Here is a 25,160-nt window from a genome sequence, read left to right as displayed (position 1 = left end):
ACACACATATTTGATTTTATCATAATTCTCATGAATATACTTTATTTTTTAAAGTGCAACTCTTCACTTTACAAAAATCAAATAGAAATTTGATATCCACCGCATCATAAACCACACAGTATAGTTTAATGTATGCATAAACTAATAATATGTGTATTTATATACCCATAAAGAATTTTAAATACAATAGTAATAAAAATTATTGAATTAGTTCCCATTATAACGTTCAAAATTTCAAATCTTCTTTTTTCCTAATTAAGTTAGATGTACTGTTAATTAAATTTTGTTTTGTGTGGATTTTTTAACTTAATTTTAATACTAAAGAAGTAATAGATTGAAGTATAGATATGAGAAGGAAAACTAAAATCATTTTCCTCACAAATATGGAGATAATATCATACCTAAACCATATCCATTAAGAAGGTTCTACTAATTAACAAACACGAATTACTAGAAAATAAATATTCAGTTGGGGCAATCGTAGAATGTCATTGTTCTAAACTTAGAGATGACCCACCATATATATACGTGAACCATTTTATCCTTGGTGATTCACTCTTCCTTTTCACACTAACTAAAACGCAGTATCATGGTCCCCTCATTGCTCAGAAACTCTGTACTTTGAGCCAGCAGGAAAAGATAGCCTGCAAGGCAAATCAAAACAACTAATCATTTTTACAAACAATCATTCGAGTTGCATGCATGAAAATAATTAAGTTTTTATTGTCTTATAATCAAACATTCGGATTTTTGTTTCCTGTTATTCCTCACAATATTTATTCACGAGTTCTAAAACACTACAAAAACAAAATTCATTATGATTTTTTTCAAGAATTAGTCGCACGCCTTCCAGAAACTTACCCCAACGTGAGGGAGGTGTCAAAGGACCGGCCTTGTTCATGCTCGTGTCTCTGGACCGAACATATTTCATTCCTCGGTTTTATCCTCTACAATGACAAAGAAGAGGAACAATATTAAGGAAAAAAATTATATGCTAACAAAAAAATGTCTTGTATCGAGTGTCTTAAAAACATTAATTATTTTGAGAGATTTTTTTATAAAAAAAAACATTATTTAAAATAAATATTTTTTATTCATAATTATGATTGGATTACATTGAAAATCACAATAGAGTATACTTTTAACACTTTTTTCATAAATTAAAGACATTTTATCACTTTTAATTTCATATTCAATATCTTAAAAACACTTGTTAGTATTTTCTTTTAAAAAAATTATATAGTTACAACCATTGGAAATGTTAGTATAGACATAGATATACAGGTAGGGGGAAATACATGAAAGTTCTCAATCTAGCAACTGTTATTAAGTTCTATGAGAAAGAGATCGGTCAAAACTCAAAAGGAAAGGTAAGCATCTTATCTTTAGTGGCCGAATTATTAATTCTAACAAGTACCCATTATATTTCTTATCATTTTTGTAAAGTCCCAAAGAGAGTTCTAAACATTCAAAGATTTTTTTTTTATTTTGAGCGAAAATAATTATTGATTAAATTTTATTTATTTTTTATCAAACTTTAAATTAATCAAGATTTCTTTTTTATGATAAACGGGGGATTAAGACAAAAAAAATTATGAACAAGCAGAGACATAAATAAGAGAGTAGTAGCTTATTGGTGAGTTGGAATCAACCATGCATGTCAGCCTAAAAAGGGGAGGGTTGGGGTCAATTATCTTAATCTCTTCAATTGTGTTTCCTTGGAAAATGGAAACGTAGACTCATGGTTGATAAGAATGTCATTTGGTATAACATTTTGTTTGAATGATGTTCTTCCCTACAGACCAAGAGGGAAGTCACATTGTTCCATTATGACCTTACCTCGAGTCATAATTAATCTTGGAATCTATTCACTCAGGTGCAATTTGCGAGGCGACAACAATGAGGAATGAGCACGTGCTATGAAAAATCCTTTCGAACAAGAAGAAAATGAGAATTTATGGAATGAACTGTAAACAAACCGAAGGAAGGAACATTGAATCCGAAGTAGAAGACTTGTGGAAAGTTCAATCCATGCTATAGTGTCATAGATCATGAACACGGGCGAGACCAAATTTGCACTTTACAATATCTTACATGGAAAATGCATGAGGATCTATGGGAAGACAAAAATGAGAGATTCTCGGTTGCAATTTGTAAATGGTCTCAAAATACAACAAATTGAAAGCAAACCTAGCCGAGTGTAATCAAGCAAGGATGACTGTAGCGGGGTATAATGGGAAGTGGGACTCTGAAGGTATTATGGGAAGAACTCGCAAAATTATGAACAAATACGTACCCATGTGCAGTTGGGAAGGTTACGGTTGTGGAACTGTGATTAATTGAAGGTAACTAATTACTTAATGTTAAAGATACTAGTACTATATATGTTAAGATGTTATAAGCTGTAGGGTTAATCTATATATATTAATTAATAGTTTAAATTTAGTGCGAGTCTTTGGACTTGTAACTATGCAACCGATTCTATCTCGAATTTTATTTTATGGTAATGAAATAATAGAAAGACTATTAAGTGAAAACCCATCACCTGTTTCATCAGCCTGTTATCTTCCATGATTTTGTTTCCCTGCATTGAGAAATGAGAAGTGATAACTAAACATCATGGAGCCAGAGTGAGAGAGATTATTAAGACAAACGTATGTTGCAACAATATTATGATGACAAACTATATTTGACATCTTTCAGTTGAACACATTCCGGATTAGTAGTGTGATAGTCATACATTATAATAACAAATAATTTAATTGATATAGAAAATTAATACATATTATCAATACATCAAATATTTATATAAACCATCGTATTCTTAGTATAAACTCGTGATTATACTAATAATTTGAGTTTTTCTAGATAAAGGCTATACCAATAGAATTAATCCAAATATATAATATTTTGTTTGTTAGTAAATGAGATTTTGTCCTAAGTTTAATCATATATAAAACATATTAAAATAGGTTAAAAAGAATTTATGAGAGTCATAAATTATTTTTATAAGCTTAAATAAATTCTATATAGAAGCTCTCTAAACACCCCATGTCTAGATTCTAGAACTGTTATTATAATATGATGCACCATCTATATATCAATTTCCTTTTTTTTTACAGTAATCTATATATCAATTTCCTAATTTAATGTTCCTATGTACTTTCAATAATTATATTAATAATTCTATTTTCATTAGATAAAGCCTATAAATTGAGACAGATTTAAGTACTAAACATTAGTATATACGTGATGCATTGTGCTTTACGCATCAACCCTTACTTCAACAAATTTTAAGTACAATTTTTTAAGAAAATTGAAACAATATGGTGTTTATATTTTTATGATCAATTACACTATAATATCACGTTAATTGGTAGTATTTAAAAATTTTAACTATTTAACGATTACAAATTTTTTTTGGTGTAAGATGAGCCCTTTCAGAATTTACAAGCCAAATTACTTTAGACTTGTAAAAGAGAGAAAAAAAATGGACTTGCAAGAACCAGAATTGGTTCCATTTGGCTGCTCTTTTCTCCAACACATCTACAATCCATCTCGTTTGCGACGATTTCATATCAGAAGGAATTTTCTCAATTTAAATTTTATGGATCAGTGTGTTAAGTTTAATATCTTGACGATGAAGAATAACTCTACCTTTTGCTTAAGAATATCGATCTCTCTTGTAAAATTTTCAACCTGAAAGACACACCATATGTTGTCCCTGTTAAAGAGTATGAATAGAAATATAAATTTGTCCAATCCAGAAAAAAAGTGTTAGAGGAGGGAATCATAAACCTTCGCTTTATAAACTCGGTTCAAGGATGAGACCAGTCGTTCTTCTAATTTCTGAAGCTCCCTTAGGGCCAATCCTTGCAGTTCTTCTCCATTCAGTTGTCTACGATAAATTGTAAAATTATAATAGATGTGGATATAAATGCATCATAGAATAAATACTTTTGTGATAAAATTATCAATAGGTTCCGAGTTAGAAATACCTCATTTCACGAGTCCTGTCTCCAAATTCCTTGTTTAAATCAGCATAATTACATCTAAGCTGTACAGTCACCAAACAAATTAGACCTGCTCACACTACTAAAAAAATGTCATATACTAACAAGAAAAACGATAAGCATATATATAGTCTTTGTTTTATGTAAGTTAAACTATAAGACTAGATATTGAAGTTTCTCCTTCTCCTAACGATATATAGTTGTGCAATGAAAATATCTGAAGTTCTTGTCCTTGAACTTAAGCCATTGACATCAAAAGCTCCAACTCATTCTAAAGTTTCTCCTCCTCCTAACGATATATAGTTGTGCAATGGAAATATCTGAAGTTCTTGTCCTTGAACTTAAGCCATTGACATCAAAAGCTCTAACTCATTCTAAAGTCTTTTAATTTGAAGATTGACTTAAAACGGATTAGGGAACTCAACATCTTGTGTGGTCAATTTCCTTGTAATCTTTTAGTAAATGTTCTCTTTTATCTAAATATATTTCCAAACACCCTCTTCTGATCTAGTATTTCAATTCATCACTAAACTATTGAATGAAGACTTATCATGAGGATTGGAATCATTGTTGATACAAACTCCGCAAAGTCAGAATGAGTTAGCCACATTGTCTAAAATCTGAAGGGCCTACGAAACACATCCTGATTTCAAGTTAAGAGAGGTTTAAGCAAAATAGGTCTATGATTAGGGATGACAAAAAAAAAAAACTTGCACCCGCGGATATCCTAGAACCACCCATGGCTCCACCAATTAGAACTTGAAGATATTCTAGAGTTCTAGGTTCTAGCCAAAGCTATTTTCGAGGACTTTCCCTAAGGCTCCCATAAACGGCAGTTACTAGTTACACACTAAGGATCCTCGACATGTAATCTGACTTTCAGATGTAGGGTTTGATCTATCTTGGATAGGACCTCAACCTTCCATTCACTAGTCTTCCAAACAGACCAAATCCCCCAAGACTGGCCTCTCGAGTCCACTAAGGCACAGTCATTAAAACCATGCTTTTGAAATCATTTTTCTAGCTTTAGAAGCATCACAGTGGGTTTCTATAAGAAACAATAAGGAGCAAGCATGCTCTCCACATATATATCTTTTATTATAGGGACGAAAATTCTACGCCCTTTACCCCTACAATTTCATCTAATAATATTCATGATTGAATATATAAAAGCTAAAAAGCCCCGAATATGCTTGACATTGACGCTCATCCAAAACCACTCGTAGCAAGGAGGGAACAATGTACTATGGTATTAAAGAAACATTGAGTGTCTCCGGTCCTTGTCATGTTGAGAGTTATCCTCGTTCAACTTTTCTTACACCTTATGTCATGCATGTTGTGGTTTTCCTTCTTTGTCACCCTCATACACATACATATTATCCAGCAATAGCCAACCCCATAGGCCCTTCTAAGGTCTAACTCCACACATAGCCCTTGCAAAATGTCCCCTGGAATGAATATCAGTTGTGTGATCAATTTTTAACATGGTTCCCATATAGCAGAACTTACCTACCCAGGAAACATTCATTAATTAAATAGTTCAACAGGGAGCCGTCTTAGCACCCTCACCTATACTACAACTCTTCTCACAGATTCCACAATATTGAATACAAAAAAGGCCTCCACCTTTGTACTATCAATTAGTCATTTGCTATAAACCAAGGGTCCTACTCATGATAGAATACATGGTTATAGTCCTCCTCTGTAGGAAATTCAACTAAGTTATAGTCGTTTCACTCGTTTGGCATGTCGATAATCTTGGTATTTCCATTCTTAGTCCAACTTCCTAAGTTAGTTTCTAGCAAACAAAAACTAATCCTCTTACCAAGCACCTTAACCACCAAACATTTCTTCCGAGTTTCCGACCATTTTCTCCACTCCTCATCCGATAGTGGAACTTGGCCAAGCACATATGGGCCGAGTTATCAACCTCTACTTCATTATACCACCTATTGGTAGGTCCTCCCCATCTGAATCTTCTACGTCATCCATGAACCTATAACCTTCTAGTTCCAAGAGCTTGTCTTTAGGAGGTGTTTAGAAGCGTTTTGTGGACCATATCCAAAAGCATGGTTAAAACCTGAACCGTCGTCACCTCCAACATCCTTTAACTTTACTTTCTAGGAGCTGCAACTAGTGGGTTCTTCCTCTTGCGAAGAAGACCGAGGTTGAACCTAAGCCTCCATGCAAGAAAAAGGAACAGAAAATGAAACGGTTTGAGCAAGAAAACACTAGCAAAAGAAGAAATGTGATCCGGTTTGTATTGTCCTCTTACTTTTAAGGATAAATTATACTACGGTCCAGAATTACCACGTCAGTCATCGTCCAGGCCAACAAAATGGATAACACGTGTTCAACTTACCAAACCAGGAACAACAACACAGCTTAACGGCGTAAGCATTAACGACAATCTTAAATCAACGCTTAATGGATAGAACCGCAAATGTCGTGGTTATCTGGTTTCGAATATAATGTACATATTCTTATCAGTTATCACAGAGTAGGAAGCGAAATACCATAAAGAAAAAAATAAACACTGGTCAAGCCAAACCATGCCTTATGCATGATTTTCTTTCTTTTTCTTCTCCCTGTATCATTTTCTTTGCATTTTGAACGGATAGGTTTGTGTTTCTACTTGCTCTATAGGGGATGAATTTTCTAAAGATGTATATAATATAGGCATTGTTATATATTTCCTCTACAAAGCATTTAATAGAGTTATATATAATATAGCTGATTAGAATCTGTTTCTAGTTTGCTAATTCTTCTAAGTTCTAACCATGACTCTTGCACCAACGGATGATATCAAATTCCATTGAACAAACTGGCCAGTCATATTTGCAGAGGCAGGACCACATGACATTACTTTTCTCTTTTAGAAGCAAACAAAGATTATTATTGATATCAATCAACAAGAATGGAGGACAAGATAAATTTTTCTGTCGTTCAGGAAGAGAGACGACAACAGCAATTATTTTTGGAAAAAGATATTTGTTGTTATTTTAATTAAAAATAAGAAGAAAGAAATACCATTTGGCAAATATTCACTTATTTGTTGGAGTAACAACTAACTAACCTGTAGCGTGATTTGCGTTAAATTGATAATTTTGTTTTTTAAATTTCAAATCTCCGTTTTGTGCCGTTACTGTGCATCTATCCTACAAGACACGTGTCATTCATTTATTGGCCAGGACCACAGCTAGTATGATGACCATAGTATAATTTCTCCTTTTTAAGGGTCAACTCAAATTTTGTAGATTGAGTATAAAGCAGACCGGTGCAATATATAGTATATAGTACGTTATAGTAAGTATAATTTCTCCTTTTTAAGGGTCAACTTACAATTTGGTTTTGAAGCATGTCCAAAAGATGAGATTGATATCAGCAACTAGGCGTCTAGATTTCCATCAAGACAAGTACGGTCGTTCTCATTCAATTTTTTCTCCCAACTACTAGTATTTTCCATGAAAGATAATGTCATTTAAGGCATAATCATAATTATATATAAATCTCTCCACAATAATTTAAATCATAATTTACTACTACTTAATTTATTAGAAATTAACTCTCTCTACTAACCCCAACTCCTGTTAGTAATCATTCTATTTCAAAATGATGGGACATGACACATTCTCACTAATTACTTAGGTTATATTAATTTGAAATTTATGTCCCAAACACAAGAGTGACTTATTACATTATTTCTTCCTCATAGTCATAAAATCCACTTTAGAAGAAACATAAATACATAATCACAAATATTGTTTTTCTTTTTGCCATTCAAATGCTTGAACACACAATTAAACATCACTAATGAAATTAAAAAATTAAGTAAAAAGTACCTGCTCCGTAGGACATGATTGGTCTAATTTTTCAAGGTTCAGCTCTGACCATAAAATATGCCTTTCAATTACCTTCTGCATACTTCAAACAACAAAAACTACTGCATGTTAATCTCTTTAGGAGAAAAACTTGGATTAAATTATTTGTATCCCCATCATCATGTTTTCTATTTAAACAATAACATTTGGATCTTCTTTCTAATAATAAATAAACAACTTAATTGCATTAAATATCTATTATAAATTTTAGACAAATATCCACATTTAATTGGACAACTAATTGTATAAAAAATAGATTTATTATTTTTATAATACTCCTTCAATTTTACTTTTATGACATTTAAGGTTTTGATACAAATATTAATTAAGAAATATAATTAATATTTTAGATTTTATAATATATATATATATTATGTCACTTTCTAATATATCATTTATCTCTCTAATTAATTAATTTTTTTTCTCATTTACTACACAATGACAACTACTTTCACTAAGGGTATTCCATCAAAAAAAAATATTTAATACTTCTTTGACTTTGTAAAATGACAACTAATTTGAAATATTTTTTGTTGTTGTTAAAACATGGTATAAAGTGAAATGGAGAGACTAACTATCTAAAAAATCATACCAAAAATAATTTCTTATTTGTTTGACAGTGTAAAATTCTGACATTGCATGCATACTGATGAAAGTTGTGTATAAATTAGTTGGTATAAATTTTAGAATTTAATTGGAATGAACTGATAGTGATTTTTTTGCATTATTATTCAATTAAGGATAGCTATTATAGTGAATTTATTTACTTCTATAATAATTTCTTTGAAAATTATACCTAACATAATTTTTTATTGGTTTATAATATTTTCCTACATTAACAATGCATACAAATTAAACTTATAGATTGTAACTTTTCTTTAATTCGTTTTAAATTCGTTCCACTTAATACTTGATGTTTAATTATAATAAAATTCCCTATCTCCTTTTAGTCAATTGGGTGAATCTTTGGCTAAATTTTGTGGCATAAAATATTTTGATCATGTTTAGGGGCGGCCGACAGTTTGTACGTATTAATTTATTTTGCTTTTATAAAATTTTATATTCAAAAAGTTGAAGAAATAACTCTTGACTAAGAATTTTCTGGTGAAAAGTGCAAATAATTTTTATAGAATAAGTTAATTATTATAAAAATTAACTAAGTTAGTAATTCGTATAGAAAACTATTAGCCAGTTATTAACTTATTATTAAAAAAAAAGTTTACTAAAGTTAGAAGAAATAACATATAGAATTCTCCCGTCTCTAATAGATTTGCTTTTCTTTTTTTCATCTTTCAAAGAGTTTTTAATTTTCTTAGGATTCATTAGGCTAGGATGAATACAAGTTGAACCTTTTGTAAATGATATTTTTCATGGCATTTGCTAAATACGATGGATTTTGTTCTGGGGGACATTCAGCATATATATAAAATTCCTTTGTGTTAGTTATATATAGATTATAAATTAAGGAGATAATTAAAAAGGTTATATGGGGGACATTCAACATATATCAAATTCCTTGTTGCCCTTCCATCCCTAGTGACTTACATCACTGCATAACACAGCACAATGAACATCAACAGCTAATCATTCCCTACTGAGTTACATTCTCACTGCACATTCCCAACCGAGTAGTTTATTGAAAGAGCATGTGAATAAAGTATATATTAAACAGTTCAATCTATAATTTCATGATAAAAAGGGAAGTTAGAAATATTAATAGAGTAGTGATATTTTGGACACTTAATATTTACAAATATCCTATCAACTTCTTTCATTTCTTTTCATCTCTTTGTTAGTGACTTGGTGTATGAACAACAAATGATGGGTAATGGTAACGAAAACGAGGGCCAGAGGTCCCAGGATCATAGTTTGTTTTAATACTATGTTAAATTTCAACTTAAAATCAATTGATCTTAAAAGAAATTGTCCAATAAATATATAAGCTGTACTCCAAAGAGTAAGGATATGGGACTTGGATCCAGATATTTATAGCATCAGTAATATTGCTATATGGAACGTGCGAACCTATTTTACCGAGTGAAAGAATAGTGCATGAATTGGAAGATGAAAAAAAGGCTATATCAACGCAATTAGTACTAGTTGATACGAGTGATAAGCAATTTGGATATGTCATCATAGCTAATTAATTAAAGATTTCTAGTTGGATTTTTGTGAATTGATCTCTCTCTCTCTCTCTGTGGTGAATTTGACCAAACTAATTAAGCGAGAGAGTAATTAAGAAGAGGAAATTAGTACGTACCTTGAACTAGCATAGTCGAAGAGCTTGCCACCAGGTGAAAAGACTATGAGTGCTATCTCAGAATCACAGAGAAGAGAGAGCTCGCGTGCCTTCTTGAAAAGACCACTCTTCCTCTTTGAGAATGTCACCTGCCTCGCAGTTACGTTGTCGATCTTCTTGATCGGTATCTTCCTTCTCACCATTTTCCTGAACAACTCGATCGATCAGGGGAATATATAAGACTATTTATGCAGCTAGCAGCCAATTCTGTTTAGTTTACTTCTGAGGAAAATTCCAGTAAGAGAGGAAATTAAACTAAGGAAGGTGATTACGTTACTTGTTAAGATGGAAGCGCAGAAGAATCCTTGATTGGCGGTCGAGAATGCAGCAGAAGCAACCCTAGCTAGCTAGCCAGGTAGATCATGGGTGATCGATAAAGAAGAAATTAAGAAGCGTAATTAAGTACAAACCTAACCCCCCAGTCCTTGACTCCAAAGAAAGAATGGTGAGGGGAAGACATGAATATGCCACATTTATCTTTCTCCCACTCCCATTCCCAATCTTAATCTTCTTATCTCCTCCCATTTACGATCATCCTAATACTGACACCCGTCCCAACACATTTCCAAAATAATGTTTTTTTAGAGGATTCAAAATAATGTTTTAAAATTATGTTTAAGATGATATTTAATTAATTCATAGTATAGGGTAATTTACTCTAATGATTTGTTCAGATTTAACTCATTTATTTTTTTTAAAACAACTTAATTAAAAGTTTAAACTTTACTTATTAAAAAAATAAAACTTGAATTTGACTTATTTATGTCATTTATAACTTGATTATATTTTTAATATGATTTTTCTTTATATTATTTTTTAACTTATCAATTTAGTATTCAATAAATATTTTAATGCTAGACGATAATATATTTAATAGTGTCTAATTTCATACAAATTCTGTCAAATAATTTTATACAAACATATAATAGAATTTAGTAATTTTATTTCCTCTCTATATATAAAAACGAATTTTAACTTATAAATGTTGTGTTTGACTTGTTTAAATAATTAATTTTAAGTTTAAATTTATTTATTTAATTAAACATTTAACACGTCAAGTATGGAAAATTTACTAATAATTTAGCTCAATTGCACCTAATATAATGTGCTAGTGAGACATGGTTTGTTACATTTAATGGTTAACGTCAATATAAATTTTTTCCTCTTTTCATGGTTAATGGGACAATAAAATTAATAATAAATATTTTTAAATTTATTATTTATGAAATATTATTTATTAAAATTAAAATATATAAATAATTATGTAAAAAAAAAAAAATTCTCCCTCGTTTGATCCACTCCCGAGTCCGTCCCGGATCCTAATTGCATACAACTAATTAATAATGACAAATAAATCTGAACATGCTTATATACCTTGAGTTCTTTTTTGGATCAGCGTATATACCTTGAGTTCAAGTTGACTATGAAAGAAAAAGGTTATTTCTGAAAAAGATGAAATAACTAATTCTAGAAGAAAAAATATTTTTTCAGGATTTATGTACAGTTACAAATCTATATTTAGAATTTCATTTGTAATATTTTAAAAAATATTGTACAAATATTTAAAATAATTAATAATAGATCATTCTATTTTAATTAATTTTATGTGTACTTTTTATTAACTGAACCCCTTCTTTACAAAAAAGATAAAAGAAAAATGGATGTATAAGAAACAAAACTCATTAGAATTATAATTTTTTTGTTTAGTGTATGAAATATACACACTAATTTTCATAAATCATATCTTTTATTTTATTTTCAATTTTTGGTCCCTAAAAATATGAGATAGTGATAAATTAATTCTTGAAAGATGAAAATTTAAATTTAATCTTTTAATATGTAAAAAATATGATAAACTAATCCTAATTAAATTTGCAAGATTATTTTTATTATAAAATTATAATATTTAAGGATTAATTTAATAATAAATACTTTCAAAAATTAATTTGATATTAAATTTTAAAATTCAATGATTAATTTATCATTAAATTATTATAGGATTAATTTATCATATTTTTTACAAACATCAATTTATTTTCTTTTCACGCTTAATGATAAAAATGGGTATTTAAAAAAAAAAAGTATTTTGATGTAGTGAGATCAGTCAAGGTCGAGTTTAAATCTTTTTCCAACTTGTTAAAGCGGAGTTGGAATTGGAAATATATTAGAATTAATATTTTACTTCTATACTTTTATTTTTATAACTATTAAATATATATTTTAATCAGTTAAAATTTTATATAATTTAAATAATAATGATAGAATAATAAAGTTAAATTACACATTCAGATAAAATATGATTTAATTCTAATTTTATGTTTTTTGTTATTTATTAATTAAGGAACATATTATGAAAAACGTGCTCCAGTAGAGGGTAGTGCAGATGTTCTAAAATGTGCATCGAGGTTTGCTTTCCCGTACGGATAGCTTGATGCAATGTATTAATGTGAGACTGAGACACATGGTCAGTTCTCAGAACTAGTAATTGAAAACTCAGGCACGTGGTTCTCGTTTCTGTATTGGAAGATGCCAATATTATTATTAAACATTTTTTTACAAATTTTATACATACATTTAAAAATTACAGTATATTTTAAAATTAAAGAAAATGATTTTTATGTTGTTCATTTTTATAGTTTACAAAACATTTTTCCATATCTCATATATATGTGGTCTGATAATCATTTTTAATCTTTTTTTAGTGATTTTTTTACGTAAAAATTAAATATAATTAGCATATTATGTTTCACTAATTGAGTTATATTTTTCAATTTTTGAATTTGTTTGGATGGGTGAAAGAGGAGGAAATTAATGGTTGAAATTTTATAATTCTTCTTTCTTTTGGTTTGTCCCAAAAAGATGAAGGATGAAAGCATTTTAGACGGGATCCCAGTTAAAACGCATTCGATCCAAACTTGAACGGAAAATAGAATAAGTACACATGTATAAACATTTTAGTTGTTTTATATGATATTTATGTTATTATATATATTCCTTTCTTTCTCTTTCTACATAACCAAAAATACTTTCTTTTATTTTCATGCAAATCAAAAATCAATTAACACTTCACTTCATTAATGATATATTTAATAAATAATATAGTGCTCTTTTAAATATGCTTTAAGTAAATTAATATACATTGTTAGATAACATATAAAAAAAATCCATTTTATATGAAATTTAATGTAAATCGTGAGAAAGATAATATCAAATCATTCAATAAATTAAATTTGATTGGTTAATTTCATATTTAATGTTTATTTTTAAAAAATAGTTAAATATTAAATACGAAATTACCCAATTTAATTTATTTATTTTCAAATATCATAACTTGAAGGAATTAGTATATACTAATGAACATGTGAATTAATTGACATAAAATTATTTTATTTTAATAAGTGATTTCAAATTTAAGTTTTGCAAATACTTGCTCTAAAAAAAATACAAGATTTTTTTTCATAAATCAAATGTTACTCAATTATCAACCCAATATTCATATAGAACCAAATTTTAGTGCATCATATAATTTAATGTGCAACTTTATTTTTTAAAAAAATATCATTACTTGAACTATTATGGATTAGAATGTCAAATCTTCGTTTTCACCGTCATCTATTTACATATGAGAAAAGTAGTGAAAGATAAATAATTTTTTAAAATAAATTAAATGGTACTCAATTATCAACCCAAACAGAACAAAATTTAGTACATGCTTGTACTATCTTGGAGGCAACTTCAAGGTATTATCATACCAAAAAAAAAAGAAAATCAATAAATTTATTTTATACACGTTGTATATAGTTATGACAATACAACTGTTTAATAGGTTACATAAATTGTTTAAAAAGACATGTTTCCCCGGTGGACACTTGAACTCTCCACATATAATAATTAATTTAGATGTTGAACTGTAGTAATTTATATTTTTTAGTTGTTATAGTTTTCTATAATTATAAACAAGTTACACTATTTTTAATTTATTTCTATTTTTAAGAATTATGAAAAAAGACAAAAATAATATATTTATTTTCAATTTTTTTAAAATAGAAATAAACAAAACACTGGGTTATCACATCTGACATAATGACAACAGCAAAGTTCTTTTTAGGTTAGCAAATAAGTTGCTACAACTGTGAATTTTTTTCCCAGTATAAATCCAGCGGTACATTCACCAGCAAATTGTTAAATGCGGAAAACAACATTGATCTTGACTGAGACAGAAATAGAAGCAAATGCATTCACTTGTAGTCTTCTGAACCAACATTTTTGTTTCATTCAAACAAAGACAACCTGCATAAACATAGATATTAGGATAAGCATGAATAAGAAGAATTAAGCTTCTGAAGTATCACCAGATTTATGGAAGTATTCCATATATTTTGTATTCTCTCCGGTCAGTTTAGTAGACATGTTATTAAACATGTTAGATATGTAATCAAGTTATTGGATATAAATGGTTAATGTGTTAAAATTAAGTTTATCAGATTTTAATTATTTCTTAGTCAAATTTTGGATTAATCAAATTTTTTTTCCTATGATGCAAAGAGGGTTAAGAAAAAAAAGAATATTAAGATGTTAATCAGTAAGCTTGTAGTATTATAGGATAAAGTGTAAACTAACCCCAGCTTGAGAGATGTGTCTGAACTACCATTGTCCGGAGGAAATTCAGATGAACTACAGGTAAATGACTCGTATGATTGCCTTTGTTCTTGTAAGAAGCTCTGTACGTAAAAAATGCTGTTACATATATTACTAAGTCCGTCGTCCAAAAGTATCTCTATCAGAAAGCTCGGGGACCACAAATAAATGGGCAAGATTTTGAAAAGCCTAATCACCTGCTTCAATTTCTGGTTCTCTTCCATAAGTTTGGCTTCCTTCATGAGCAACATTGCCAAACATCGTTGCAGAAAAATGTTGTGTGAATAAAGATAGATAAAAAAAGAAATTGCTTATAGGCTGCATTATTATAAGCAAAATAAAATAAAATACTCATTTTTTAACACTTCATTTATACTATAACGAAAAAATAATACCTTCATCTTAGTTTCTAAATATCACGTGGATCTCTCCCTGTTTCTGAATCAGATAGATGGCTTCTTCAAATTATTTTGACTAGGATAAATTTTAATAAATTCACGAGTTGAACTTATATCTTTTAGGTTTCATGTTGGAAATCAAGTATGAGAGATTGGCATTGAATTGGAAAAAACTAACGCAAACATAAAACAACCAAATCAAACACCCTCTAAAGTTTTTTTAGCAACCTTTTGCAAGTTCCAATTTACTTCCTCACCTAGGTTACCCACAAATAGCTAACGACACAAAGTTAATTTACAATTTTTTTTCACATATAGTTCAAGTTAACTTCACTATGTGTGATACGCTGTCCTCATAACTAAATTAATTCCTCATACATCACAAAGGATGAAATTTATTTGACCAAAACTACGAATAATAACTCAAAAACATAAGATTTGATATGTATCTGAACGTTGTTGTTTTTACCTTTGTTTTAAGGTGGTTGATCTCTTGTATAACTTTTTCGTCCTGAAATTTACATGTTATGTCAAAAGCATACATAACTTATAAGCACAAGGTCGAATTAATTTACAGGTACAATCAAGTTTTTGAGAGTACAATTAATTTGGAACGAACCTTAGTTTTTGAAATAGTGGTCCAACGTCTTTGAAGAATGTCCTCCAGTTTCTGCAATTCTTTTATTTTCAATCCTTGCAACTCTTCCTCATTCAACTGACTGCATTAAATATTCATTTATGGAACCATGTCTCTCAATTTTTTTTATCAGCAACATAAAGGGTACAAGGGTACCTAACCCTTGTAAAAAAAATTATATTGTCCAAATCCACAAAAATCCCCTAACATCCCAAGGTTGCACCATATTTATATTCTGAAATAATATAAATATATATTAACCGAGGAAATTAATACCAAGATGTACCCAACGAGGACTAACATACAAAGCCTACACCAAATAAATCTATCTGAAATAATATAAATATATATTAACCGAGGAAATTAATACCAAGATGTACCCAACGAGGACTAACATACAAAGCCTACACCAAATAAATCTATCTATGACATCCCGAAAATAAAGCATATATAGGTGCCTCCAGCAATTTTCATTCAGGGCATCTCATGTATATTTTTATGGCGCATGCATTGTATATATAAAGTCTAAATTAAAGTAGTTGCAGTGCAGTGCAGTGCAGTGCAGTGCATACCTCAGTTCATTAGTCTTATCTTCTATTTCCTTGCGCAACGGCAGCATGCCAAAGGAGTCACTTCCAAGCTATATTATATAGATTATATTAGAGTTTCAAAAAAATAATAACTCATGATTTTACAATTGTGCATGCTTAAGCAAGCTACGTCAATACTTTATCTAAATCAATTTTTACTTTTTTCATTGTTCCAGAGGTAATTAAGGATGCAGAAGGCTGTAGAAACATTGTGATATCATTCATCACTAGTTGCCAAGCAGTTACAAGAGCAGATTCACTTCAGACATTGTGATAGATGATGGATTCGAATCTTTCACTAACAAAAATTAACAAACTAATAATTTATATTTGTTAATAAAAAAACGTTAAATATAGTAATATACGACCGCATCAATATTAATCTACGATAAGAAAATTGAAAAATAACTGACGTGAAATTTATAGAATCATTAGAAAATTGTTTCAAATGTCCATGAGAGATTGCTTAGCCGGTAACAAGTAACAACAATACTTATTCCACTAGGTATAATCATTACACAAATCAAATCAAAGACATTAGACACTTAAAAAAACATTGTATTTTAAAATCATCCGAGAAGCCAAGACATACGCCAAAAAAACAGAAGAAGCAAACAGCAGAAGTTACTCCGCTGAACTTGCTTTTTCATAGTAGTAAATTGAATATTCAATCGTTCAAGGAATATTGAAAAGCTAGTATACGTAATTATACCTGTTGACCAATAGATGAATTATCCAATCCTTGAATCCCTGAATGCTGATTACGCCTTTCAAGTGTTTGTTGCATGCTGATAATAACAAGGACATTAAAATTAAATTCAAAACTTCCTCTTCCTATTTCCTTTGAACCAACGCATGGGCTCATGGAATCAAGAACTTTATATAATTATATTATCATTGTATGATTAATTTTTATCTAATTGTATTACATCAAGTAGTTTAAATCAAATTTGGGGAGTAATAGAATTAAGTATTTAAATTCATATTAATAGGTATGCATTAAGCTCATAACCTTAGTATAGAGTGCATTTACGAGCTAGCTAGCTAGTGCCTCGATGCATATAGTCCCCACACTGATATGTTGAGAAAATTGAGTATTCGAAAGCCAAGTTGTAGCTTTGGAATCAAATGGCTCGTTTATGTATGGAGAAGACCAATATAGGTTAAAGAAAAGTGAATCAAATATATGGAAAATATTCCAATTTAAAAAAGCAGAAGACCGAATATAACTTTCAGAGAAACAACTAAAAATTGACTCTTTGACCGGAAATTCTCACAGGCAAAACTACAAGATTAGCCCTTAGTTAAAAAATGAGGGTTAAGTAAAAGTCTTCCCAGAAATATGATTCTAGGATTCAAACCTTGACATTGTTAGATAAAGTCTTCCTACAATATATACTTCCTTTGTGATTAATTATTACTGGGACAGTAAAACCATACTCTTATGAGGGTTTCTTAAAATTTTATTTTTGATATAGTTTAATTGTTTCATTTGATTTCTTTCTCGGACTTTACTAAGGTTGGGTTTTTTTTTTTTATCTCTTCAACATGAGCCGGTACCGATTGTTATTCTTGCATAGAAAATTTTCTCGAATAGATAAAAAATTATAAATCAGGAAAGGTTCCGGATCTGGCAGCGGCATGCATATTATTGCTTGCATGACCACGTACTAAATGTATTTAGAGATTAAACTCATTAGGATAGGTTAGTGGTGAAGGTTTAGACAGTCTGCAAGTAATTCTAAGTTCAAACCTATAGCTGTCATTATATATATAAAAAAAAACATTAGGTAGAGAATTTATATACACATGCTATAAGATCGAAGCACTGTTAAGTGTTTCGTGCATGCTATGTAAAACTCATCATGAAGTAATTTAAAACTGCAATTGTGGAGGCCTTTGAAGTTAGATTTCATCTAAAAATCAAGAGCCGATCTGGGACTTGGATATTTCTCAACATGTTAGATTTCATTTTAAAATTAATTGACATTAAGTAAAGTTGCCTAATAGATATTTAAGTTGTACTCCAAGGATTGGGACAGTTGTGGGACTTGGATATTTTCCAATATTTAATAAATAGTTTCTTGTTTTCTTTGTATTATAAAATGTAACGAAACCCCTTTGACTAGGGTTGATGAACCTAAATTGAATTCATATGTAATCTATATTCTTACTATCTAACACATTTATTTCATTGATCAAATTTGTGTTTATTTTATGTTCTAAGCAATTTTTTATTTGTTATTGAAATTGATCTAAAGTTTGTGTTACAATTGAAAATTTGAGCGTAGACTAGAACTGTGATTGTTTAACAAAATTTTTAAGTGTTTTTAGGAATAGAACATCATAATTTTGAGTTCTTAATATTATTCTCTATTCTCTTTGCTTAATCAGATTGAGCAATATAAAAGGAATTATAAGTACTAATTTGAGTAAAAGGATTTTGAATCTAGAAATAGATACAATCTTAATCAAATTTCATAGATTTGAACTACAATTTCATGTTATGACTTCTGTAGATGTGAATTCAATTGCATAGGAAGACAAGGAAGGAGATACTTATCCTAGTAAGTCTTGAATTTTAGTGAAATTTGCTACACTCTTGTTATTTTTCTTTACATCAATTTTAGTTTTTTATATAGTTAAATTATCTTTTATTGCTCAAATAGATTTAATTTAGTTTTAATTGATAATTGAATCAATCCTTGTAAAAACGATATTCTACTTAACTTTTATTACTTGACATATGAAATTGAAGTGGCATTTTCATATTCTGAGGATATGCGAAATATTTTATATAATCTAATTTTATCCTTTTCTATTTGTTTTCACCTCTACTTTATTTTATCATTTAACTTTAAAATATTAAATTTTAACCAAGCATATTCTTCAGTAAACTCAAATAATATTCCAAATCAATATATTCATCAAAATGTAATTTTTAAGAACATGATAATATGCCCTGAAACAAATATATCCTTAAATAAGCGTAAATATACATGCAATAAGCAGCTAGCTAAATAGTAAACAGTATAAGGAAAACAAAGTTGCCTGATTGGGGAGAACGTTCAGAAAACGCTTAACGGAAAAGGTTGTAAAAAGCCCAAACATTTTGTTTAGGTAGAAAACTTTTTTTTTAAAGAAAATTATTAAGTAGGTAATTGAAAATCTAAGAGCTATAAAAAAAAATAGTCATGAAAATATAGCATATATACACGTGTAAAATGATGAACTCACAGTGCATTATTGGTTATCTCTAAAAAAGTGGTAAATCAAATTTAGAGTTTCGTTTTCATAGAGTAAAATTTTTATAGTGTCATCAACTTAGAAATCAATTTAAATAGTATAATTTTTAAAATAAAATATTTATTATAAAAATTAACATTGTATGTAACTTATAATTAAATTGTAATATAAGAAAATTTACACTGTTAAAATATTCTAATGAAATGATAGAGAGTTATTATTATCATATATCTAGTTTCACTTCTATCTCACTTTCATCTAATTTTTTCTTCTTATTTCTCTCTTCAATTAGTTGTTGCTCTCTTTTTTTCTTTTTAGTCACACACCCAATTTGAGTTTCCATTTGATATTGTCTAAGGTTTTAAATTACAGTTATGGCCCACAGTTTATTGTAGCTAGTGGGAAAGATTATAGACAAATGCAGCAGATGCAGCATCAATTATGGTCATGTTCTTATTGTAGACAGTACTGCTCCAAAAACTTTGATGTTGCGGTCAAAGTTGCGATAGCATACTGTATTTTAAAACCTTGGTATTTTCTATAGATCAAACTTATCAATCTCTACATATAAAAATAAACCAAAGGGCCCTTGGACTTAGAGGAGTATCAAAATGGATAAAAATAAGATGATGACCAAGGACATTATGAGTTAGTGTCTGTACGTTTGTGAGCAATTTCCCTTGTACACGGACATTCATAGAGAATGATAAAGATAAAGGCTATATAGAGAATGGTACGGAAAAAAAAAAAAAAATATATATATATATATATATATATATATGTATATATACCTTGAACTAGCGTACTCAAAGAGCTTGCCAGTGGCGGAAAAGACTATGAGAGCAATCTCAGCATCACAGAGAGTTGACAGCTCCTGAGCCTTCTTGAAAAGACCTTTTCTCCTCTTTGAGAATGTTACCTGCCTCGCGTTTATGTTGTCGATCTTCTTGATTGGGATCTTCTTTCTCGTCATATTCTTCTTCTATACATACAATTACACACCTTTCATAATTGATATAATCCAAATTGCGACCCAATTTACATAGATATCCGAGTATTAAAATTAAAGACAAACATTTTCCTCATGTACAAGTATCATAGGGCAACAGATCAAGGTATATATGCATGTACGTATATGAGGGGTTTTGACAGAAAAGCATGTACCATGATAGATCTTCCAAGAATAAACAACAAATTAAGTCTATGGGAAGCATATGAACAAGGAAAGGGAAAAGAAACACGAACTTTACTGAAATAACAGAAACATACAGGTCTTAATTGGTAAGGAATCTGAGACAAACCCTTACCGGTTGGAAAATTTTCAGATAAAAGGTGTTTCAGTTTGAATAATGAAGTATCATACGAGAGAAATAAACCCTTACCTTGCTTGTATTAGAGTCCAGAAATGGATACTAGAATGATTCCTGATTCCTTAATACGTTAATGGCAGCTAAAAGAGAAGGGAAATGAAAATGAATGATGTTTGGTTGGTCTCTAATGGGTAACTCTGATATATCTATCAGTGTGCATCCTTTTCCAATCTCTGGCTCCTATTGTTCAGTTTGGAGTCTAGATAGAAGAAGGAAAGATCCCTTTATATATTTTTAGCAAATGAAGTACTTTTTTTTAATTTGTTTTTTTTCTTCCATTTAGAAGCTTTTCTCTACTTTTTTTTATTTTCTTAGATTCTTTTAAGCCTTTCCGTACAGATAGCTACTGGTATCAATCGCCAGCTATATTAACAACTGATGTGATATGATGTCTATCAATTTTGTAATTATCTCTTTCCTTTGTGACCATTTTGACAAACATTAATATTAAGTTTTGATGGGAGAAAAGAAAATAGAAAGAAAAACAATATAAATAATGATGTATTTTTTTTTATAAATAAAAAGGTCAATTCAAATTTTATATTTTTCTTTTTTTTTCATGTTGTTTTCTTCAATTCAAATGAAAAGTAAGTTTTTTTATAATTAGTATCAACTTTTAATATTGATTAATTTTATTAAGCAATTGGAATTAAGAAAAACTTAATGAAAAATGTTTTATCACGTTAAAAGCATATTATAATAAATACTTTTTAAAATATTTTAAATTATTTAAATATTTTTTTAAGACACTAACGTTAACATATTGTGATATAATTTCTTAAGTAACCATGCGTATTGGTACAATATGATCATTGCCTCCGATGATTAATAGCCGTAAAACATGATTGATCCACCTTAAGTGGAATATTCCTTTTCAATTACAAATTTTTTATTAATAAGACTTGAATCTAACACATTATTTTTTATGAGATTTGAATTCAATTATACTGTTAACATAGTGTGACGTAGTAAATAATTATAATCCCTTCCTCATGTGGTTTTGGCTCCTAAGTTGATTTGTATGTATGCAAGAAATTTATTAAAAGAAATCAAACCCTTAAGTAGACTTGGTGGACTAATCTTCGACATTGAACTAGGGATATTCTGAATTTACCAAAAAATATCAATCATAGTGTTTCATTTATATGATGCTTTTAAGGTTTTGGTATAGATACTTAAAAGAATATTATGACATCATTCATCAAACGTTTTAGTTAAATTAAACTCAATTTGGTCCTGTACATGCAAATTGTACAGAAGCGATTGTTTTTTGTCTGTCATTTTTGTGGTGCTCTAATTTTTTTACCCTTTAAAGTTTAAAGACACCTTCCACCTTTTGCTACTAAGTTTGTCGTTAAGACAAAATAAGATAGATATAAAAATTAGTTAAAAATCAAGAATATGATAAAAAAAATTATTTAATATTTAATGTACACTAGATAAATTTAGAGATAATTCATATGCTATTTTATTTTTTTATGTTTGAGATTAATTAGATAATATCATGATAAGATATAAAATATATAAATTAACTAAAAAATCAATGACATAATTAACATTAAAAAAATTATAATAAATCATAAAGAAACATATATAAACATGACGAATAATATAAGTTTTTGTCATTGATATTATTCTTGAATATATTTTTTTAAAAATGAATAGTATTTATTTAATTTTACAATTGTTAACTTTTAATTAATAATATATTTTAATTTATATGTCAGAGTTTTATAGATATGTATTAAAAAATATCTTGAATACATTTGTATATATTATACGTATATAATATTATATACATGTGTTATAATATGTTACAGAGACATATGTATTATCTTACCATGTAATTTAATTTAGCTCCTTTCACAATATAAAAATTACATTAGACTAATAACAAAAACGCTAAGGAAATAATATTTTATTGGGACAACAGAATGAAGTAGAAAATATTTCTTCCTATTATAGTTAGTAAATGAGTCGTTAATTATATGAAATATAATAAGTTAAAGTATAGTAGTATATGTTATTCCTATCGTCACCCTCCTTAGGGATAAGATAAAATGATAATAAATAAGTTTAAATTCAAGGTGTCAAAATATGTTTAGTTTGATAGTTGATTTGAGTCAAACCAGCTTAATGCATGGGTTGGTCTAGATTTTAAAATTTTAAAATGAAGCTTATTTTCACTTAGCCTAGTACAAAATTTTATTGGCCCGAATTGGGTTGGGTCAACTCATTGTTCGAATTTTTTTTTTTTTTAATGTTTTGTTAACGCATTAACACATTTTAGGATTGAGTTGACCAGATTAACCAGTGGATTGAAATTTTACTAGCCGACCTCAATTGTTAATGGTTTATGAGTCAAACAAGTTGGTTAATAGATAGTCACCTTTCTAAAATATGCAAAATTAAAATTATAAAAAATAAATTTTACATAACAAGTTACTACTTCAATCACTATATACCATAATGACAAAAAAACATATTTTTAAATATTGTTAAATATTTTATCTCAAAAGAAAAATTATTTATGGAATTTAAACCGTAAATGAAAAACCATTACTCTGCTTGGTCCCACCTAGCTAGGAACAGGAAGCAATGGTGTGTATTTTGTGAGCTAGCGTGTGCGTGTTGTCTTAGTCTGCGACGCTTCCATGGGACCTATTTGATTAACTTTTTTTCATCTACTCAATTTGCTAATGGTAGACAAGTATTTATGGCGACAATACTTAACATGATATTGGAAATACCATCACTTTTGAAGATTTCACAAGAAAAACACGTTTTAATTTCAAGTGTTTTAGAGCATGTTTGATTTTCCTATTAACTTGCTGCTGTGTGTGCATGAATTTCAAAATCAAATCCAATGATTCACCTTTAAATTAAATGTATAGAAAGGATGGAGATGCTTTTGTAAATTTCATTTTGTCATTATCATCTCTATTTATAATGTATATCCAAAACATACACTTAATAATTAAAATCTTTGACTTTCAAATGTATGTTTACAAACGTTGGTTTAAAACTTCATCACAAATACACTTATTAACAATCTAACATGTTTCAAAAAAAAACCTAACATGTCATAACGTTTTTTTGCAAACACGCCATAAGTTAATTCAATTGAACCAATTTTCACTTATAAGTACAATGTACAGATAATATATTAACTAGTTTGAAAAGAAATGGTTGGGGTAGGAAAAAGTTGTCGGAGCACTGCTTATTTTCTTTTAGCAATCGATTAATTTTTTTTCTTATATTCTTTACTAATTTTTTTTTATCAAAGGAAATAACTTTTCCAACATAATTTTTTTAGAGTTTATAATTAAAAACAATAATGTATCTGTTGGTTTTTTTTATTTGTCCTTAAAAATTAATTATTTCAAATAAAATTAAATTAAGTATTACAAATAACTTTGTACGCTTTATAATTTTTACTATAAAAATGTTCTTTTATACAATTTAAATCATGTGTTAATTTTGATATATTGTTAGTATAAAATTTTTTCTACTGTCAACCAATTAGTAATCATCCTAAAAATGATTTTTAAGTAATTATTACAAAAATTAATAATCTTATTATGACAACCTATGGTTCAATTTTTTTTACATAGTTAATAAATTTTAATTAAACTCTTTAAATTATATAGATAATTTGAAAACAACTATTCATGTAATGTATTCAAATATAAAATTCTTTCCTATTATTGAATTATAATAATAATTGTTTATAATTGCAAAAATATATGATATAAATGACAGCAAAATCAGGTTAATTATTTTAAATATCAGTCCTTAAGTTTATATTTTAAAATAATTTTCATTTATTACTAATTGTTAAACAATTAACCTGAATTTAAATTCAAAAGAATAATCCAAGTGAATTTGTGTGCGACTGTGACAGTTATATCAATGGCATGCAAGGAACTTTAGAGCATCTCAAACACTTAATTTATGCATTGGGCTGTTAGATTTAAGAGCTTTAGCAACTCTTTATTTTATGTAAGAGCATTTCTCATATGGATATAATAAGGAATACAATTTATGTCACCTTAATTTAAGCAATTTAATTATTTTTTTAATAAATA

At 28.7% G+C, this 25,160-nt stretch overlaps 2 protein-coding genes across 3 annotated transcripts; both read right to left on the bottom strand.

The window, feature by feature from the left end:
• Positions 1-348: 348 nt before the first annotated feature.
• Positions 349-10,705, bottom strand: LOC114387217 (MADS-box protein JOINTLESS-like). 2 transcript variants are annotated; one of them, XM_028347358.1, is made up of 9 exons: positions 10,466-10,705; positions 10,155-10,340; positions 7,856-7,937; positions 3,999-4,057; positions 3,799-3,898; positions 3,658-3,699; positions 2,546-2,584; positions 862-947; positions 349-644 (listed from the first exon to the last, which is right to left on the bottom strand). In XM_028347358.1, the coding sequence occupies exons 2-9, from the start codon at positions 10,334-10,336 to the stop codon at positions 599-601; spliced, it is 636 nt and encodes a 211-aa protein (XP_028203159.1). In that variant the 5' UTR covers positions 10,337-10,340; positions 10,466-10,705; the 3' UTR covers positions 349-598. The 2 variants fall into 2 exon arrangements, with proteins under 2 accessions (XP_028203159.1, XP_028203158.1); XM_028347357.1 differs by having other exon boundaries at positions 10,471-10,704.
• Positions 10,706-14,269: 3,564 nt separating this feature from the next.
• Positions 14,270-21,279, bottom strand: LOC114387663 (MADS-box protein JOINTLESS-like). The gene is made up of 9 exons (XM_028347867.1): positions 21,085-21,279; positions 20,494-20,684; positions 17,169-17,244; positions 16,439-16,506; positions 15,849-15,948; positions 15,699-15,740; positions 15,029-15,067; positions 14,814-14,914; positions 14,270-14,483 (listed from the first exon to the last, which is right to left on the bottom strand). Exons 2-9 carry the CDS (start codon positions 20,673-20,675, stop codon positions 14,465-14,467), a joined length of 627 nt encoding a protein of 208 aa, XP_028203668.1. The 5' UTR covers positions 20,676-20,684; positions 21,085-21,279; the 3' UTR covers positions 14,270-14,464.
• Positions 21,280-25,160: the final 3,881 nt, after the last annotated feature.

Source organism: Glycine soja, chromosome 15 (assembly GCF_004193775.1).
Source record: "Glycine soja cultivar W05 chromosome 15, ASM419377v2, whole genome shotgun sequence".
NCBI classification, from domain to species: Eukaryota; Viridiplantae; Streptophyta; class Magnoliopsida; order Fabales; family Fabaceae; genus Glycine; species Glycine soja.
Note: the sequence above shows the minus strand (reverse complement) of the source record. Positions and strands in the feature narration are given on the sequence as shown.

Coding starts and splice junctions, on each gene's coding strand:
- LOC114387217 (XM_028347358.1), bottom strand. CDS start 10,336: ATGGTGAGAAGGAAGATACCGATCAAGAAGATCGACAACGTAACTGCG. Junction 4,058..7,855: donor AATCATGTCCTACGGAGCAG/GTACTTTTTACT, acceptor GTGACTGTACAG/CTTAGATGTAATTATGCTGA. Junction 3,700..3,798: donor ACCGAGTTTATAAAGCGAAG/GTTTATGATTCC, acceptor TGTGTCTTTCAG/GTTGAAAATTTTACAAGAGA.
- LOC114387663 (XM_028347867.1), bottom strand. CDS start 20,675: ATGACGAGAAAGAAGATCCCAATCAAGAAGATCGACAACATAAACGCG. Junction 16,507..17,168: donor ATTCATCTATTGGTCAACAG/GTATAATTACGT, acceptor TATATAATATAG/CTTGGAAGTGACTCCTTTGG. Junction 15,068..15,698: donor TCAACCACCTTAAAACAAAG/GTAAAAACAACA, acceptor TTGCTCATGAAG/GAAGCCAAACTTATGGAAGA.